Here is a 19,855-nt window from a genome sequence, read left to right on the forward strand (position 1 = left end):
TCTCATCTGCGAGAAGTGATGACATGAGGAGAGGTCCTGGGGCGTGGGTACTGGCCCTGTCTCCTGCACCCAGGAAGGGACCTGGCATGACCCTCAGTGCAGCTGCCTTCAGGCTGCACCCAGGATGCATATGCAGCAGCCTGTTCTGCCAGGCCTGGGGTTGTTGTCTTCAACGCAGACACTTGTTCTTGAGACACAGGTGGAAGTTGTTCTTCCATGAGGAGAAAGTGAATCCAGAGGAGGGGATTCAATCAGGCCCCAGGAAGAGGCCTTGGTGGAAACAGTAGCAGTCTGACCTCTCATTTCTGGTCTCCCCTCGGAACTGAGAAATCAGCTCTTTGGAGGTCTGGGAAAGAGAGGGAAGGAAAGGAACCAACATGTCCTGAGTGCCTACCATGTGCCAGTGGTGGCTATGATCTCACCTGACCCCTGTGATAGCCCTGAGAGCTGGCAGTTACTGACCCATTCCACAGATGAGGAAGCTGAGGCTGGGGGTGGAAAAGGCAGTTTCCACCCAAGGTAAAAGATGTGTAGCCCTGTCCTTGCACGGCAGTTGAGAAACTGCAGAAAGTGTGAGAGCAGGGCTTCCCCAAGTTCCATGTGTGGCAGAGTGAGCTGCCTGGACCACCTGACTGGCAAAGCTTGCAGTGGCCTGGAAATGAAGGTGCTCAACCCCTGTGGTCAGAACCAACATCGTAAGAGGGAGTTCTAATGAAATATAAAGAGCAAGGCAAATATTTGCCTGGTGCAACTGACTCTCAGGTGGCCTGTGGCCCCAGCCAACAGTGGAGACACACCAGTGTTTAGCAGCCTCTCCCAGCAACGTCCAGCCTTGTTCTCAGCAACCACGTCCTGGGTACTGGAGAGTGGTGCAGGTGAGGTGAGTGTCCTCAAATCTAGGGTACCCCCTAACCTGAACGGATTTGCCCCCACCAGCTCTTCCCAGGCAGCTCAGACTGTGCATTATTGGTGCTTCAGCTTTGTGGTGTCTAAAAATCATCTGAAACAAGCATCTCCAGCCCTCCCACCTGCACCCACTACCCCAGTGCCCACACCGCTCCTCACCGCAGTCCCAGGCTTCACCACCACCATACTCTCAGTAGGATGTGGAAGTCTGTGTCCCCTGCAGGAGAAGGCACCTTGGTTATTCCCACAGGGACAAGGGCAGGTTCCCTGTGGGCTGCATCTGCCCAGATCGGGTACCTTTCTGTTCTTCCACTGTCTACACTAGCAGGAGCCCTGCTGACCACCATCATTCTCATCACTGTCACCATCGCCTTCACCTTCATCACAAAGCTCTTCTCAGTTCCTGAAACCTTACCACGTGCTCTGTGCCATGTTCATTGCTGAGATCACGATAAAGGCAAAATTAGACAAGGACCTGATCTTAGAAGAAAAGGAGTAATGAAAAGAAAAAGGTGATATGGAAGGAAAGGAAGTCATTGCAGGAAAACGTGCCACCCTCGATGCTCTGTCTTTAAGGCTCAGCATGATCTGTCCAAAGGAGCAGTTACTGTGGCCTGTGACAGTCTGGGACTCTTTCTAGCCATGTCTGGAGACTTCCTTGAGCTCCCATATGATACCCACTCATTCATTTAGATGTACCCACATTTATTCAGGCAATCAGCAGATATTTTTGATGCCTGTTTGTGCTAAGCGTGGAGGAACACAGAAGTGAGAAATAGAGAAGAGCCCTGCCTCACACAGCAGCGTGCAAGTCAGTGAATGTCATTTCAGATGGTGAGAACTCTGGGAAGAAAATATATCAGGGTGAAGAGTCATGGTGAGAAAGGGAAGGGAGGGCCCTTGGCTGTGTCACACAGATCCAGTGTCCTTCCTTTCCATGGAAGTGGCTTTTGAGCCAAGACAGGATGGCAAGAAGGAGCTGGAGGCAGCACGCAGGCAGATGGAAGAGCAAGCCCAGTACTGAGGGCCTGGGGCAAGCGTGAACTGGCCTGGGGCGTTCAAGGACACCTCTGTGGCCAGAGATGGCCTTGGGCAGAGTCAGGGAGGCTGGTAGTTGGGAGCCAGGATGCCGAGGGCCACAGTCGGCAGTTGGAGTGTATTCACGGGTGCAGTGGGAAGTCATTGGAAGATTTATGGTAAGAGGGTGACATGTTCTGATTTATGTCTCCAAGAGGTCTTTCTAGCTGCTTGGTGGAGAATGGCTTGGAGGGGTGGGGAGCCTCATCAAGAGATGGGGGCCGTCATCTTGGGGGTGTTTAGATTGGGGTCATATTGGGATTGGAGGGAAGTAAATGGCTTTGAGATGTCCACTTTGGCAGTAGAGGCAAAACCACCTGGATTGCTGGTGGATGGGATGTGGGGAGGGGTGAGAGACTCACTCACAGCTGGCTGGTGGGTTTTTGCTGCTCAGCCTCACGAACAGCGGCACCAGTGTGAGATGGAAACAGGTTTTGGATGTGTCATATAGAGACAGACCAAGACAGCTGGACATATGAGCCAATTTGTGTTACTCTTGGAGTCCACCTGTGTGTCTCAGGCATGACAGAAGGAAGGAACTGGGGTATCCCAGGGCTTGAAAGAGGAGCACAGGGAAGGTTGCCTCCAGCAGAGGAGGAGCATTGCCGACCTCCACAGCCCCTTGTGATGGGGGCAACACAGTTGCATCCTGGGGAGCCCTTTAGCCAGGGAGACCCCACTCAGGGTGCTTCCAGAGATGCCCTAGACTTTGATACCCTCCGCAACTAAAGAAACTTTCAGCAGAATTCCTGCTGCCTTGACAAGCCAGGGGTGGGAGGAGAATGGCATGCTTGTGGCTGTGGGCTCTGCTACCAGCTGTGCTGTCCAGTCCCACAGCAACATCTGGGCTGCTCAGAGCCTGAACCAGCCTCTCTACTGACCTCCCCATTGTGCCCTGCTTGCCTTGCTCTGTTGCTAGGTTTCTATATACATGTTCCCAAGTCCCTTTCCTGGGTGTGGCTTCCTTCCCCAGCCAGACTATGAGCTCTGGGCAAGCAAGGGCAAGACTTTCCTCCCTGACCCCATAGGGAGGGGGGCTTTCTTGGGCACTGACAGGCTGATTTCCAGGGGACATGGCATAGACATTTGGGTCTCCCTGAGGGTACTGCCCCGATATCCAGGAAAGAAGGGAAGAAAGGCCCCACTGGCCCACACTCCGGAGGGCTCCTCTTCTCACAGTGAGGAGTCTGGGGGCTCTTTGCAGCTCTTTCTTGACCACACTTGAGTAACCAGCGTTCCTGGCACAGACACCTCTAAGCTTGCTGCCAGGGCCTGTGCAGGGCCCTTCCCAGGCTGTGTCCTGAGGGGACCATCCTGCCTCTATGCCCACCCCTTGACCCACTTACAAGTGACTGTTCACAGGAGTGGCATGGATGTGGCTTGGCTGTGGGCCAGGGTCCCCTGCTGGGGGGCACAGTCAAGGAAGAGAAGGGAGGTGAGCTGTGCTCTGGAGTGGTTTTCTTGGTTTTCTTTTTTTTTTTTTTTTTTTGAGACGGAGTCTCGCTCTGTCGCCCAGGCTGGAGTGCAGTGGCCGGATCTCAGCTCACTGTAAGCTCCGCCTCCCTGGTTTATGCCATTCTCCCGCCTCAGCCTCCCGAGTAGCTGGGACTACAGGCGCCAGCCACCTTGCCCAGCTAATTTTTTTTTTTTGTATTTTAGTAGAGACGGGGTTTCACCGTGTTAGCCAGGATGGTCTCGATCTCCTGACCTCGTGATCTGCCCGTCTCGGCTTCCCAAAGTGCTAGGATTACAGGCTTGAGCCACCGCGCCCGGCCTGGAGTGGTTTTCTAAGAGTTCTCATTTCAAGCCTGACCCTCCAGGGCGTTATGCTGGTGCCTTCTGTCAAGGTAGGAGAACAGAATGTATTTTCCTTTGTTGCCTTGACTTACAACTTTATCCAAATCTGTGGCTTGTGGAACTTGATTTGTACCTTGTCTTGGACTCTCCAACCCTGGGGCAGGCCTGCCTCATTACCCCGCCTCAACACTAGGCCATGTGCCTTGGGGAGGCTGCCATTTTGCCCTCATGGGCCCCCGTCTCTGCCTGCTGTGCCCTTGGCCTCCTGCACAGCTTTCCTGTCTGTGGCAGAGGGCTGGGTTCTGAAGGCTAGTGTCTCCGTCAGCTCAGGCTGTGACAACATAAATACCAGAGGCCGGGGGACTGAAATAACACACACTACTTCCCACAGCTCTGGAGGCTGGAAGTCTGGGTTGAGAGTGCCAGAATGGGGGCTTCTGGTGAGGCCTTTGGTTGTTGTTGTTGTTGTTGTTTGACTTGTAGATGGCTGCCTTCTCCCTGTGCCCTCACAGGACAAGGAGAGATCATCTCTGGTCTCTTTTTATAAGGGCGCTCATCCCACTCATGAGGGTGCTAACTTCATGACCTGATGACCCTCCAAAGGCCTCATCTCCAAATGCTATCACATCAAGGGCTAGAAATTCAACATAGGAATGTGGGAGGGACACAAAGGTGCAGTCCTTAGCAACTGGGAAGTGAAGGAGCTTAATAATAATGACTCCACCCTTGCATCTATGATGGGTGTGCAGAGAGCACTTTGTTAGCTAGTTGAGTTCACAAGCAGCCTTGCAAAGCAGGAGGCAGATGTCTAGCTTGTTTGCGGGGGAGGCTGAGTTGTGGTGGTGGGGAGGCAGGTGTGGAGGATGGCCGGCTCTGAGACTGTGAATGGTGCTGTGCCACTTGCCCTCCCCAAACCCCTGGTGTCTTAGCTCATACACCAGGGAGTTGGGTGAGCTGGGAAGCTGGTGGCATCCTGGACAACCAAGACTTAGAAAGGTTAGGATTTGCCCAAGGTCATAGACATGTCATGTTCACCTAAGTGTTAAGGAGGCAAAAGTGGGATCTTCCCCCCAGCTGGTGCTGGGGGCTCTGGTGCTCAGGGACCTACAGGGGAGAGCCTCACAGTCTCAGGATACAGGTGCCTAAGCACGACCAGCCGCAGAGAATGGACCAGAGACACTAGCTTCATAATCAGATCTGGTCTGCGTCACAGACCCAGGCTCCAGCCCAGCCCCAGACCGGCCTGCTCTCTAGGGCCCACCATTCCTTCCAGGCCATGGCAGATGCTGAACAGTGTCAGCTTAGCCAGGAGCTCAAACGCTGACAGCCCCAGAGCTGGTCTGTGCCCCAGTGGTGCTGGGCTGCAGGGCACACAGCACCGTCTACACCATCGCACTGTTTGCAGGGCCTGGGGAGGCGAGAAGCTGGGAAGTCCCACCTGGCCTCAGACCCAGCTTGCTGTGTGAATCTGGGCACATCATTCAGCCACTTTGGGTTTGAGTTGTTTTATCCACAAAATGGAACTACTGAGAGTTACCCTTTCCTCACTAGGTCAATCTAACAATCTAATATGGTGGCTGCAGGCCTCAGAATCGGGCAGACCTGGCTACAACATCTGGCCTTTTCACTGCCACTGTGATCTTGGACAAGTTCCTTTACTTCTCTGAGCCTTGGTATAAAACAGATGAACAATATCTTCAGCAAAGGATTTTTGTGAGTTTAAATAGAGGATGGCTGTGGAATTTCATGTCCATGGTCAAGTGTGGCACTGTTGTCCCCTCTGTCACCAGGGCCATGGGGAAATGATGGTGCAAGCTTAAGCTACCAGATCCCGGAACCTTTCGCTGTCCACTTCATCCTGGAAAGACTCCCAGCTTTGCAGCTGGAACCTTCAGGGTCATGCCCTTGATGAGGGCCATAGGTAGGGGTGACTGCAGGTAATGAGCTGTGGACAAAAAGTATTCATCTTTGGTCACTAGCATCAGAACATCCTGCCACTAGCTACAGGGCCGTAGCTGGAAGACCAGTAGACAGGGGCTGACATATCTAGGCTCTGTCTCTTTGGGCCTAGTTTCCGTGTCTGAAATGGGCTTAAACTAGGTCTCTGTGACATTTGACCCAAGCCCCCCTCCAAGAGGGGTGTCTTTGCCTGGGAATAGTATGGAGGGATGAGAATGGGAGCTGGGTGGCTAGACCCACTCCAAAATCTCCCAGGCCACAGAAGCAAGGCCAGAGCTTCTAGAGACTTTCCTCTAATCTTGCCTCCACCTCTCCATCCCTCACTGCCCTGTCACCAAGGGGACCCCAGCATGGTAGTTTGGGGGGGGGGTGCCAGGATATGCCCACCTTGGCCCTGTCCAGCTACACTGCAGCTGCCCACTCGGAGCTGCAGGAGTGGAGAGGGGCTGGTGGCAGTGAGCTGGGGTCAAGGGTGCTGTAAAGGAGAGCATTACCCCAAATACATATTAACCAATCAGGAAGATTAATTATTAATAACAACTTATCAATTAATAATGGTTTGTAATTTATTGAACACTCCTCTACCCATTACTAAGCACTTTATATGTATAATTTAGTCCTTTTGACAACCCACTCAGATAAGAATTTTTATCACCATTTTCCAGATGAGAAAACATGATCAGAGAGGTTCAAGGTTATACAGCTAGGAACTGGGTAGGACCTGGGCTTGGGATCAAGGTCTGCCTGAACTTGGGGCCTGTGAGCCTGTGCCGCTTCCTCTGCAATTCCGTGGCTGCCCTGTGTGGGTCTTGAGAATTTAGTGATAGATTTAGGGAAACACACCCCTGGTGTGTCTGTCAACCTTCGTTCCCCGAGGAGCCTCAGGCTGGCAGGCTTTTCTCCCTGGTGTCCTCACACCCCAGGCAAGCTGAGAAAGTGGCTTCTCTGCCCACTTCTGGGCTGCATGGGGCTCCAGGTATCCTTCCACATGTCCCAGATGGCTAGACCTTTCAGGAGGACCCCCCATCTGTATAGATGGCAGGAGATGTCCCTTTGGGATCCCGCAGCCTGCAGTCTTCCTCTTCCGAGGCCTGGACCGATGCCTTCCCACCCCACCCCCAGCCTGGACTTGCACTGAGCGGGCGCCCTGCAGAGTCCGTGCAGAGCAGTGCCCACCACCTGCTCCAGGGCAGAGAAAGGGGCTGCTGGTCCTCCTGGCTGCTTACCTATCCCAGGCAATTTCTCCTCCTCTGCTGGCAGATCTTCCACATGACCTACGACCTGGCCAGCGCCGTGGTGCGCATCGTGAACCTCATCGGCATGATGCTCCTGCTCTGCCACTGGGATGGCTGCCTGCAGTTCCTGGTACCCATGCTGCAGGACTTCCCTGATGACTGCTGGGTGTCCATCAACAACATGGTGGTGAGTGCGCCCAGCCCGGTTCTCTCTCTGAGCCATAGGTGGGCTCTCCAGAGGTAGAGAGGTGAGATGTGGACTTCCAGCATGTAGGACCCTGAGTGCCGCCCAGAGCTGAGGGGCATGTAGCTCTACCGAGTACAGGCCCAATGGCTTGCTTCCAGTCCAGGAATCCATTCACAGCTCTGGGTTGGGAGCTGGTACCTCCACCTTCTCACAGCCTCCATTGCAACTGGGAGCCTCAGTATTTCATCTTAGTTTTACCAGGGACACTAACACCTGGGCGGCCTCAGGTTGTATCAGGTGTGGCAATGCTGGGCTGGCAGCTCCTGGCCTCCTGCCTCTGCCCCTTAGAAGCCAAGTCCTTAAAAGCTGAGCCTGAGGCTGGGTGCAGTGGCTCATACCAGTAATCCCGTGCTTTAGGAAGCCGAGGCAGGAGGATCGCTTCAGCCCAGGAATTGTAAACCAGCCCGAGCAACATCGGGAGACCCCTGACTACAAAAAATAAATAGAATGTAGTTTTAAAAGATAGGCTGGGTGTGGTGGCGAGCACATGTGTCCCGGCTGCACAGGAGGGTCCCTTGAGCTCACTTGCACTTCAGCCTGGGTAACAGAGCAAGATCTTGTCTCAAAATGAAAAAATTAATAAAAACAAAAAACCAAAAAGCTGAGCCCAAGAAAACAGACGCCTTCGAGGGTACTATTTGCAGCCCACGCAGACTCCCAGACCATACGTGGTCACTTTCTACTCCAACAACAGAGCTGGGCTGCCCCTACCCCCAACATATCCTGGTCCGAGGTGGGGTCCCGATGGGGAGGGCAGGCAGGATGGAGGCTGACCCCACCCTCTCCCTCCAGCCTTGCGAGTGGGTCAGTGTGGCTGGGAGAAGTTGAACTTGGGGCCTTGGAAGCCATAGGGCAGAGTCTTCAGTCCCCCTGTGGATAAGGTGGGCTCCAGGCAGGGCAGAAGACACCCTGGATCTAGGAGCCTTTCTGTATCTCTGGTGAACCCCTGCCTCTCCCAGGCTCCCTCCCAGTCAGTTTGGTTTGGTCTGAAGGCAAATTCCCAGGGCCCCGGGGGAGGAAAAATCGGCTTTGAAAGAGGTGAAAGAGACCCTGAGGCATCTTTCAGCATCAAACAGGCCTTTACAAAACAGCCTTTTGATGAGCTAAGTGTAAATGAATCGGCCATATGGATTGAATTCCCTGTTCCCAGAGGCTCAGCAGTAAAGGCCAGAAACCCTGACTGGAGGCCACTGGGGGCCTGCCCCTGTTCCCCAAGGCTGGGAACCCAGGCCCCTTCCACTCCTGGGGATCAGCCCTGCTGGTCCCCACTGCAGTCTAGACTGAGCCACCAGACCCAAGGAGCCAGCTCAGCTCTGTTCGGGGCGGTCTGGCTGACCTTGAATATGGCTCGAGGCTCACGGCCCCCACACTTTCCCGTGGGGGCTGGGCCTCCGGCAGGTGCTCTGCAGGCCTGGGTAGGTTTCTACACTGTGGCTCATCCATCTGCCCTGTGAGCAGAAAGACACCAGGGAGGTGGCCGATGCTGGCATTCATCTGGTTCAGCTGGCCCTCATCTGGGGCAGTGTCCTCTCTGTGTGAGGGTGGCAGGCCCACACATGCACTAAATTCAAGAGATGGCCCTTCCGATCCCAGTGTTCCCACGCTGAGCCTTCCTTGAGACACCGACTGGCTTTGTAGACAAAAATAGCCAAGAGCTTCCCTCCTCCTGTCCCCACGCCTTGTGTGTTCCGGAGAGTCTGCCTTGGGGGTAGTGGGAGGAGAACTGGTGGCCGCAGCCGTGGCAGAGGCGGACAGGGTTCACACAGGAGGCCAGTTAGCTCACAGCTTTAACTTTTGCTCACCCAAAATGAGGACAGTGTTTTTCGGCTCAGTCTGCCAGAGCTTGTACCCCCAGGGGAAGCATATCTGGTTTTATAATTGAGGTCAGTGGGGAAATGGGCTTCACTTGGCAGTGTTTAGGGGGCAGGGGGTGGAGCTGTTTTAGCAAGGGAAGGACAGCAGGGTGGCTCAGCCCGGGGCCTTTGCCACCCAGCCAGGAGGCTCCAAGCTGCCCCATGGGAGCTGGGCCATGCTGGCTCCCATACCTTTACTGGGGCTTCCAGGTCTGATCTCTGCCTCCATTGCAAGAGGAAGGCGCAAGAGGGGGACTCGCTGGCAGCACAGGCTGCCTCTGTGGGCTTCCTGCCCCTCACCCAAGGCTTTCGGCCAACAGTAAGGTAGGGGAGCCCTGGGCCCAGCCACTGAGAAAGTTAGGTTGAGGTGAGGAGGTGGCAGAGACTTTTCTTGCTAGTGAGAAGGGCCTTCCCTCTCATCCGTTGCCCCCACCCATCCGTCTGTCCACAGAACAACTCCTGGGGGAAGCAGTACTCCTACGCGCTCTTCAAGGCCATGAGCCACATGCTGTGCATCGGCTATGGACGGCAGGCGCCCGTGGGCATGTCCGACGTCTGGCTCACCATGCTCAGCATGATCGTGGGCGCCACCTGCTACGCCATGTTCATTGGCCACGCCACTGCCCTCATCCAGTCCCTGGACTCCTCCCGGCGCCAGTACCAGGAAAAGGTAAGTCTACCCAGGGAGGGCCTGCACGTTGGTCCCTCCCAAGAGGGAGCATAGGCCACCAGTCAGTGGGCCCCCAGCAGGAACTGCTCTGTTCCCACCCCCTGGGATCGGGACTCCCAGTGTGAGGGAAGAGCAGGAGGAGGGGGACACCTCTGAGATGAGAAGAGTTTCAGCTCCCTCGCCTGGCACCTCCACATGTCTTTTTATCTGTGCCCACCTTCCCCATCTCCGGTGTCACTGGGGCCTGTGGCTCCTGGCAGAGGCCTTGTGTCCTCCGTGCTGTTCTGGTAGGCATTTGACAGTCACCACGCCCTTCCTGGCCACTCAGTCGTTCTGCAGGACCACACTCTCGCGGTGTTCCTCCTGCCTCTCTGGCCACTACCCCGTCCCCTTTTGCTGGCTTCTCTTCCCAGTCACTGCCACTGGAGTCCCCAGTGGCTCAGGCCTCGCCCCTGACCCTCCCTGTGTCTGGGGCCCCAGTGCTGTGGTTTCACCACCCAGGCCCGCAGGCTCTGCGCCCATCTTCGCGCAGTGGGGCCTGTACAGCATCAGCAGCCCCAGCTCATCTCTCAGCTCCAGGTGGTTTATTTCATCCCTCTCTGGACACGTCACGCCCCTCTTGTCTGTAATGAGAAGTCCGCCATGTCCTCTGTACTCCACCCTCTGTTCTTCCCAGACCCCAGGCCAGAGACTGGGAGCCATCCCTGACCTCTCTCTGTCATCAATGCCTACCTCAAAGCCACAGCTCCTTCTCTGCATCCCAGCCACCCTCGCCCATCACCAGCTTCATCTCTCCCTGGGGTCTCAACAGCAGCCCCCTCACCATAGAGAATGAGTCCTGTGGCTTGGAGTCAGGCCACCTGGGTCCTACCCCAGCTCCTCTGCTGCCGAGCTCTGTTGGAGTGTGGGCCTGTGCCTCCGCAGTGTGGGGCCTCGTTTCCTCATCTGCAGGGCGGGGGTGGTACTGGGCATCAGCCCATGGGGGTTGCAAGTAAGCTCCCCTGTGTTTATCAGCTAAGGAGGTTCTGCCCTGGCTGCTTCCACTGCATGCCTCACACAGCAGTTTGAGTGGCATCTAAAACGCATCAGCCTGATCCTCTCCTTAAAACTCTTCAGGGACTTCATGTTGCTCTGAAGACATATATTCACTCCTAAGCATGTTTTCCCAGCCTGGCATTTGAGGGGCAAAACCAGGTCTCTGCCCTCATGCTCAGCTCCTGCCCTGGGCCCTGCACCCTTTATTTCAGCCTGGCCAGATGTCTCTCCCCATGCCCGCTCCTGCCATGGGGCCCAGACACGGCCTTTCACCCTCAACTATCCTCCCAGCTCTCCACCTGACACCCTCTCCGCATCCAACCTCAACTCTTGGAGAAGCCTTCTGTGACCCGGCCAGCTCGTCACCCATCATGTGACCCCATGGCACCCTCTCCTCCTTCACTACACTCGGCACTCTGGTGATGATGTTATTAACTCTAGGCAGCCATCTGTTTAACGTCCACCTTCCCTCTCCAGGCCACGGCTCCATGAGGGGAGGACGCAGTATGTCGTTCTCCATTTTATGCCCTATGCCTGGAATATAGTAGGGTCAGCATTTGTGGATTCATCGCCTACCTGTCTGTCCCAGGCACTGTCCTTTGGTGGGATGACTGACAGGCGGTGTGGAGGTCCAGGTCCCATGGTGCCAAGAAGAGAGGTCAGGAGAGCCTGCAGAGCCGGGAGGGAAGGAGAGCTCACCCTGGGGAGGCAGAGGAAGGAGAAGGTAGAAGAGAACTCTAGGCCAGGCATCAGGATGAGCATGAGCATAGGTGTGCTGGCAGAGAAATTAGCCTGGCTAGAACACAGGGTCCTGGGTTAGAAGGGAGCAGACGGGAAGGGAGGTAAAGAAGGCATCGAGCTACAAAGATCAGGGCTTAGCCCAGGCCCAGGTGAGGGATCGTTCTGGAGCCAGCACCAGGGCCCAGCCTGTGACTGGGGTGGGGCTCAGCATGTGAGTGGGGTCAGGGCTCAGTGTGTGACCAAGGCTAGGGTTTAGTCTGGGGTCAGGATCAGGGATTAATATAGAAAAAGCATCTGGGGCCAGATGTGGTGGCTCACACCTATAATCCCAGCACTTTGGGAGGCCGAGGCAGGCAGATCACCGGAGGTCAAGAGTCCATGACCATCCTGGCCAACGTGGTGAAACTTCATCTCTACTAAAAGTAAAAAAAGAATAGCTAGGTGTGGCAGTACACACCTGTAGTCCCAGCTATTTAGGGAGGCTGAGGCAGGAGAATCGCTTGAACCCAGGAGGCAGAGGTTGCAGTGAGCCAAGATTGCACCACTGTACTCCAGCCTGGGTGACAGATGGAGACTCCGTCGCAAAAAAAAAAAGAGAGAGAAAAGGAAAATCATCTGGGAGGCTGGGCATGATGGCTCATGCCTGTAATTCCAGCACTTTGAGAGGCTGAGGCAAGCTGATTTCTTGAGCCCAGGAGTTCAAGACCAGCCTGGGCAACATGGCAAAACCCTGTCTATACTAAAAATACAAAAATTAGCCAGGCATGGTGGCGTGTGCCTATAGTGCCAGCTACTTAGGAGGCTGAGGTGGGAGAATCACTTGAACCCAGGAGGTTGAGGCTGCAGTGAGCTGTGTTCACATCACTGCACTCCAGTCTAGGTGACACAGCAAGACCCTGTCTTAACAACAACAACAACAACAACAACAACAAATAAATAAATAAAAAGAAAAAAGTAAAAGAAAATGCATTAGAGTTTATTTTAGGGCCAGAGTCAAGGTGTCTGTGGCTTTTGATTTGAGACTTTTATTAAAATGTTTTTCCAGCCTTTTAACTCCTGCCCCATGTCTAGACCCTGCCTCCCCACCCCTACCTGTTCTCTGGGGATCAGAGTAGGGATTCTCTAAAACACAGCTCCAGGTATTCCGGCTGCCTCCGCCCCTATAACCAGCCGGGAAGTCACTGTCCCCTGGGACTTTGCATAACTTGGAACAATCAGAGGCCAGGGTGGCTGGACAAAGTTTAGGAAATGTCATTTCTCAGCCCTCATTTGCCTGTGGGTATTTCTGTGCAGCAGTTCTGTGTCTCCACCTCTTTGGAGCACACATAGATGCAAACAGGCTGCCCCATTTCTGATTGCTGCTGGGGTTATAGGGACTTCCTCTGCTTCCCATCCAGGAGGAGTCCATGTTGTTGCCTAATCAATACCTCCCATCCCTCGTTCTGCTCTTGAGAATCCCACTGTCCACCCACAATCTACAATGGTGGGAGCAACGTCTACTCCTCTCAGCAAGGGTGGGCAGGATCGTTTCTTATTTGAGCCCCAGGGTCTGAGGCTCACAAATCTTTTGTACCCGAGCCTCTATTTGCAGGTTGCCTCAAATTAGTCTACCCTGCTTTTCCCTTGCCTGGAGTTGCTCTCAATGAAGTGACCTGGGGTCTCAGCTGAGGCCGCGTTTAGATTCATAGTGTAGAGCAGCCAGGCATCCTTGCTTCTGCCTCTGAGCGTTCTGAGCTGTCGCAGCCTTGCCTCCGGACTGTGCCAGTTGTCACTGCTGGGAGGAAACATCTTCTTTCCCCATAGTCGGTGAGGCCTCCCTGTCCCCAGTGTAAACATTCCAAGGAAACGTGATCGACCTCCCTGGCGATACAGTTGGTGTCCTGTCACTGGGCTTTGGACATTCCCTGCTGCCCCCACCCACCTCCTTAGTATTAAACACAGGACCAGATGCTGGTGGGGCTGCCTCCTCCATGCCAAGCAGCTGGGAGCCCGGGCAGTTGTTTGGAGCACAGTGAGGTCATTTCAACACTGTAGAGCTCAGATCTCAAGGAATCAAGTTTAACCAAGAATTCCCCCAGGGTGGGTGCCCGGATGTGGTGCCTGCTGAGGCGGTGGGGCTGGCTGCGCAGAGATGATGCCCCCTTCTCCCGGCCTCAGTATAAGCAGGTGGAGCAGTACATGTCCTTCCACAAGCTCCCGCCCGACACCCGGCAGCGCATCCACGACTACTACGAGCACCGCTACCAGGGCAAGATGTTCGATGAGGAGAGCATCCTGGGCGAGCTGAGCGAGCCCCTGCGGGAGGTGAGCTGTGCAGCGGCCCGGCGGGGAGGGGAGCCAGGCCTTCCTGTCAGCCAGCTCCCCTCACCTCCTCCTTCCCGTGTCCCAATCCACCTCGTCCGGCAGGAGATCATCAACTTTAACTGCCGGAAACTGGTGGCCTCCATGCCACTGTTTGCCAACGCGGACCCCAACTTTGTGACGTCCATGCTGACCAAGCTGCGTTTCGAGGTCTTCCAGCCTGGGGACTACATCATCCGGGAAGGCACCATCGGCAAGAAGATGTACTTCATTCAGCACGGCGTGGTCAGCGTGCTCACCAAGGGCAACAAGGAGACCAAGCTGGCCGACGGCTCCTACTTTGGAGGTGAGGCAGCCCCGGGCCCTGGGGGACAGGGCAGCTGCTCCCAGGGGATGGGCTGGGGAGACACTAAGGGGACAGAGGCAGTGAGCACCGTTCGTGGCCACAGCCTGGAGGGAAGTGTTTGTGAGCCCGGGTTAGGGGTGTCTTAGTCAGTCTGGGCCCTTGTAACAAAAGTGCTGCAGACTGGGTGGCTTGTAAACCACAGGAATGTATGTCTCATGGTTCTGGAGGCTGACCATCTGAGCTGAGGGGGCCAGCATGGTTGGGGCTAGTGAGGGCCCTCTTCTGGGCTGCACTGCTGACTTCACGCTGTGTCCTCATGTGGCAGAAGGAGGATGAGCCAGCTCCCTGGCCTCCTCCTAAAAGGGCACTAATTCCATCCACCAGGGCTCCACCCTCATGATCTAATTACCTCCCTAGGCTCCACCTCCAAATACCATCATGCTGGAATTAGGGGTTCAACATATAACTTTGGTGGGAGGACATTCAGTCCAGAGCAGAGGGTATGTCCCAAAGATGGGAAAGACTGTCCAGCCCCCATTTGGTGGGGAAGAGGCATCCAGTGTGGCCACAGTCTGGGGGCAGGGCCTTGTGAGCCTGCCAAGGTTTCTGTGCCAGGTAGTCAGGGCCAAGGTCAGGGTGGGCAGTCCCCGTGGCTTGGGCAGGCTGTGCAAGTCTCACCCTGAGTCCTGATGCTCTGCCAGAGATCTGCCTGCTGACACGGGGCCGGCGCACAGCCAGCGTGAGGGCCGACACCTACTGCCGCCTCTACTCGCTGAGCGTGGACAACTTCAATGAGGTGCTGGAGGAGTACCCCATGATGCGAAGGGCCTTTGAGACTGTGGCGCTGGACCGCCTGGACCGCATCGGTGAGGGGGATGGGCCACAGGCGGGGCAGGCGGGGGGCGGGAGGGGCAGGAGGGCAGGGCTTCTCTATGCCTAAGCTGGGTCTGCACCTGATCTCCTTCCCCGCTGTGCCCTGAGTGCCTGCTCTTGTTCCGTGGCCCAGGCAAGAAGAACTCCATCCTCCTCCACAAAGTCCAGCACGACCTCAACTCGGGCGTCTTCAACTACCAGGAGAACGAGATCATCCAGCAGATTGTGCAGCATGACCGGGAGATGGCGCACTGCGCACACCGCGTCCAGGCCGCCGCCTCTGCCACCCCGACCCCCACACCTGTCATCTGGACCCCGCTGATACAGGCACCACTGCAGGCTGCCGCTGCCACCACTTCTGTGGCCATAGCCCTCACCCACCACCCTCGCCTGCCTGCTGCCATCTTCCGCCCTCCCCCAGGATCTGGGCTGGGCAACCTCGGTGCCGGGCAGACACCAAGGCACCTGAAACGGCTGCAGTCCCTGATCCCTTCTGCGCTGGGCTCCGCCTCACCCGCCAGCAGCCCATCCCAGGTAGACACGCCGTCTTCATCCTCCTTCCACATCCAACAGCTGGCTGGATTCTCTGCCCCCGCCGGACTGAGCCCACTCCTGCCCTCATCGAGCTCCTCCCCACCCCCCGGGGCCTGTGGCTCCCCCTCGGCTCCCACACCATCAGCTGGCACAGCCGCCACCACCACAGCCGGGTTTGGCCACTTCCACAAGGCACTGGGTGGCTCCCTGTCCTCCTCCGACTCTCCCCTGCTCACCCCGCTGCAGCCAGGTGCCCGCTCCCCGCAGGCTGCCCAACCACCTCCCGCACCACCCGGGGCCCGGGGAGGCCTGGGACTCCCGGAGCACTTCCTGCCACCCCCACCCTCATCCAGATCCCCATCATCTAGCCCTGGGCAGCTGGGCCAGCCTCCCGGGGAGTTGTCCCTAGGTCTAGCTGCTGGCCCACCGAGCACGCCAGAGACACCCCCACGGCAGCCTGAGCCGCCATCCCTTGTGGCAGGGGCCTCTGGGGGGGCTTCCCCTGTAGGCTTTACTCCCCGAGGAGGTCTCAGCCCCCCTGGCCACAGCCCAGGCCCCCCAAGAACCTTCCCAAGTGCCCCGCCCCGGGCCTCTGGCTCCCACGGATCCTTGCTTCTGCCACCTGCATCCAGCCCCCCACCACCCCAGGTCCCCCAGCGCAGGGGCACGCCCCCCCTCACCCCCGGCCGCCTCACCCAGGACCTCAAGCTCATCTCTGCATCTCAGCCAGCCCTGCCTCAAGACGGGGCACAGACTCTCCGCAGAGCCTCCCCGCACTCCTCAGGGGAGTCCATGGCTGCCTTCCCGCTCTTCCCCAGGGCTGGGGGTGGCAGCGGGGGCAGTGGGAGCAGCAGGGGCCTTGGTCCCCCTGGGAGGCCCTATGGTGCCATCCCTGGCCAGCACGTCACTCTGCCTCGGAAGACATCCTCAGGTTCTTTGCCACCCCCTCTGTCTTTGTTTGGGGCAAGAGCCACCTCTTCTGGGGGGCCCCCTCTGACTGCTGGACCCCAGAGGGAACCTGGGGCCAGGCCTGAGCCAGTGTGCTCCAAACTGCCGTCCAATCTATGAGCTGGGCCCTTCCCTCTTCTTTCTTCTTTTCTCTCCCTTCCTTCTTCCTTCAGGTTTAACTGTGATTAGGAGATAAACCAATAACAGTAATAATTATTTAAAAAACCACACACACCAGAAAATCAAAAGACAGCAGAAAATAACCAGGTATTCTTAGAGCTATAGATTTTTGGTCACTTGCTTTTATAGACTATTTTAATACTCAGCACTAGAGGGAGGGAGGGGGAGGGAGGAGGGAGCAGGCAGGTCCCAAATGCAAAAGCCAGAGAAAGGCAGATGGGGTCTCGGGGCTGGGCAGGGGTCGGGGTGGCCAGTGTTGGGGGTTCTTAGAGCAGATGTGTCATTGTGTTCATTTAGAGAAACAGCTGCCATCAGCCCCTTAGCTGTAACTTGGAGCTCCACTCTGCCCCCAGGAAGGGGCTGCCCTGGGGCGTGCCCTGGGGAGCCTCAGATGCCTGCGACCTTGGGAGAAAAGGGCCAGGGCCCTGAGGGCCTAGCATTTTTTTCTACTGTAAACGTAGCAAGATCTGTATATGAATATATGTATATGTATGTAAGATGTGTATATGTATAGCTATGTAGCGCTCTGTAGAGCCATGTAGATAGCCACTCACATGTGCGCACACGTGTGCAGTCTAGTTTATTCCTATGTTGCCAGGATGCCCGGGTCACCTTACACCCAGCAACCCACCTTGGCCCGCAGGCTGTGCACTGCATGGTCTCGGGATGTTCTCTCTCCAGTCCTCAGGGAAGAGGACCCCAGGACTTCGCAGCAGGCCCCCTCTCTCGTCTCAAATCCAGTCCCAGCCTGACCTCTCACCACACGGAAGTGGAAGACTCCTTTCCTAGGGCCTCAGGCACACCCTGCCACCTCTGGGGCCATCAGTTTGCCCATCTGTACAGCGGGAGGTGAGGGGAACTTCTGTGTATTGAGTCTGCTCTGTGCCAAGCACTGGTTTCGCTCTTTACACATGTTCACTCCTTCAGTTTCACAAAGACCATGGGGTGGGCACTTTCATTCTCCCGATTTAGCAGATGAAGAAACAGTTCTGGGTAATTTCTCCACCATCATGTAACTCGGAGTGGCAGAGTGGGGACTGATTTGAGGTTCAAATCCACGCCTGCTTGAGGCCCAAGTCTGTGTTCCTTCCATCAGAAAACTGTTGAGGGAGTCTGAGGTAGATGGTCCCCAAGCGTGGTGCAGAAGGAAGACACCAGATTTTGGCAGCAGTCAGGCCTGGGTTTGAATCCCAGCCCTACCACTTCTTAGCTGTATGATCTTGGGCAAGTTATCTGACTTTTCTGTCACCTCATTTGTAAAATGGAAATCATTATGGTACCGCCTCACAAGGACCTATGAGGACCAGATGCGAAAAATCTGTATGTGAAATGCCCAGCCCAGCGCCTGGCACATACCATGGTAGGTGCTCAATCAATCACATTTCTTCTGCCCCTCATATGCCCAGCCTATTGCTCCAGCAAACTATGTGAGAGCCCAGGGAGCTTTGGCTGAGGGCTCCAAGACTTAAAATCTCAGGACTCAGGAGGTGGCTGGGCCTCCCTAAGGGCCCAAGGAAGGTGTGTGGCCAGAGGTGGGTGGGAGCCAGGCCTTGAGATGTGGGAAGACTTCAACAGGGAGAGAGGGAGGGAATGGTGGGTGGGATGGAGTATATAGCGGAGACATTCCTGAGGTGGATGTGGAGTGGTGGATCAGGGCTTTGGGAGGGAATCCGCAGGCTGAGGGGTCAGAGGGATGGCCTTGGGTGATAGGCTAAGGGATTGACTGGGCTTGGTCCTGGCAACTAGGAGCCATAAGCAGGTTCCAGATTGCAGGAACGAGAAAGCAGCTCAGATGCCTTTGGAGGCACCATCCTCCCTCCTCCCAGATGGGATCCTGCCAGAGGCAAAGTCAGGGGTCTGCCCCTGCCTATAGGGCCAGGGCAGGTATAGCTGCAATCCCCAAATAATGAGATGGGCTGGCCCCACATTATCCGTCCAGAACATTCCATGCTTCAAGCCAGAATGTTGGCAAGATCGAGTTTTGCCTTGAGCTATCCTGGGATGTGGGAAAAACCGATTTCTCCATAGATGGGCTGCAGGGAGTGGGAGGCGGTACTCCAGGAGAGAAGTGGGTGAAGGTTCCTGGGATCTTAGGTAAAGACTAGATGCCGCCTGGTACTGGTCTGTACTGTGCTGGCTCAGGAGTTCTGAGAACTGGAAGGACTTAGCCTCAACCTGAGTTCTGCACACACCCCTTCCCCTTAAGGAAGGCAGCTCTGAGAGGCAGCAGGACTTGATCCAAACCCACAGTCTTGTCCTGGAGGCAGCAGGGGTGAAGGTGGAGGGTCCAGGGCCGTGAGGAGGCTGCTTGCCATCAGATCCTGGCCTAACCACCCTCTTCTGTACTTACACACACATGTATTTTATAATAGCTCTGACCCAACCTGGCCACTCTGCAGAGACTGGGACAGCCAGGTGCAGGCAGTGGGCCCTCCCACACCCAGTCACCTACAAGGAATTTTCAAATCTTCCACTTTTAAAAAAGAAACCGGTAAATGCGCCGTATTGTATATTTTATTTAAATAAAAAAAAATTCCAGCAGATGCTGCCTTCTTCTAGGGGCCAGGGACGGGGGTGGGGGTGAGGTCATTGGGGAATCCTGGAGTCCTGGGAACTGGGGTGTGGAAGGCAGGGGACATGGCCCAGAGGGCACATGTGGGCCCTTGTGTATGTGCAAACCTATGCCTGCAAGAGCATGGAGCTGTGTTCTGTGCGTAGAGGTGTGCACGGGGGATGTGCAAGGCCTGGCTGTGGACACAGGTGTGCACACGATTATGGACTGGTGAGAATCATTAAGGAGGAGGGTGGGAGTGAGTGGGCATGTGTCCTTTGCTAGTGGAGGGGAGAAACACAGGAGTTGGGGAGGTGTGAGACCCTTGCCACTCCCTACTGCCAGGGCTGGCTGAGGAGGAGGGTGGTGAATGTGCACCTGGGCTCCATCCAGCTAGATGCTGAAGAGGGGGACACCAGCTTAGTGTGATCAGGTAAGCTCTCAGAAGTGGGAGGGTGGCTGGAGACACAAGGTGACTGGGCAATGGGGAGGGCATCAGAGGGGTGACCGAGGGGTGGGGGCACAGCGCTGGGCTTCTCTGTGGGTTGGTGGGGGCTTGAGGGCAGAAGCAGCATCTGGGGCCTCTGGAAGGAGGCAGGGCA

At 56.0% G+C, this 19,855-nt stretch overlaps 1 protein-coding gene across 1 annotated transcript in view; it reads left to right on the plus strand.

Moving 5' to 3' along the window:
* Positions 1-19,243, plus strand: part of HCN4 (hyperpolarization activated cyclic nucleotide gated potassium channel 4) — a 50,094-nt gene extending 30,851 nt beyond the window's left edge. The window contains exons 3-8 of the mRNA XM_033189457.1: positions 7,000-7,161; positions 9,526-9,744; positions 13,678-13,824; positions 13,927-14,167; positions 14,869-15,033; positions 15,174-19,243. Of these exons, the coding sequence (XP_033045348.1) occupies positions 7,000-7,161; positions 9,526-9,744; positions 13,678-13,824; positions 13,927-14,167; positions 14,869-15,033; positions 15,174-16,642 (2,403 nt within the window). The 3' untranslated portion in view covers positions 16,643-19,243. The remainder of the gene's footprint in view (positions 1-6,999; positions 7,162-9,525; positions 9,745-13,677; positions 13,825-13,926; positions 14,168-14,868; positions 15,034-15,173) is intronic.
* Positions 19,244-19,855: the final 612 nt, after the last annotated feature.

The sequence above is a fragment of the Trachypithecus francoisi genome, unplaced genomic scaffold, assembly GCF_009764315.1.
Source record: "Trachypithecus francoisi isolate TF-2019V2 unplaced genomic scaffold, Tfra_2.0 Lachesis_group3, whole genome shotgun sequence".
Lineage (NCBI taxonomy): Eukaryota > Metazoa > Chordata > Mammalia > Primates > Cercopithecidae > Trachypithecus > Trachypithecus francoisi.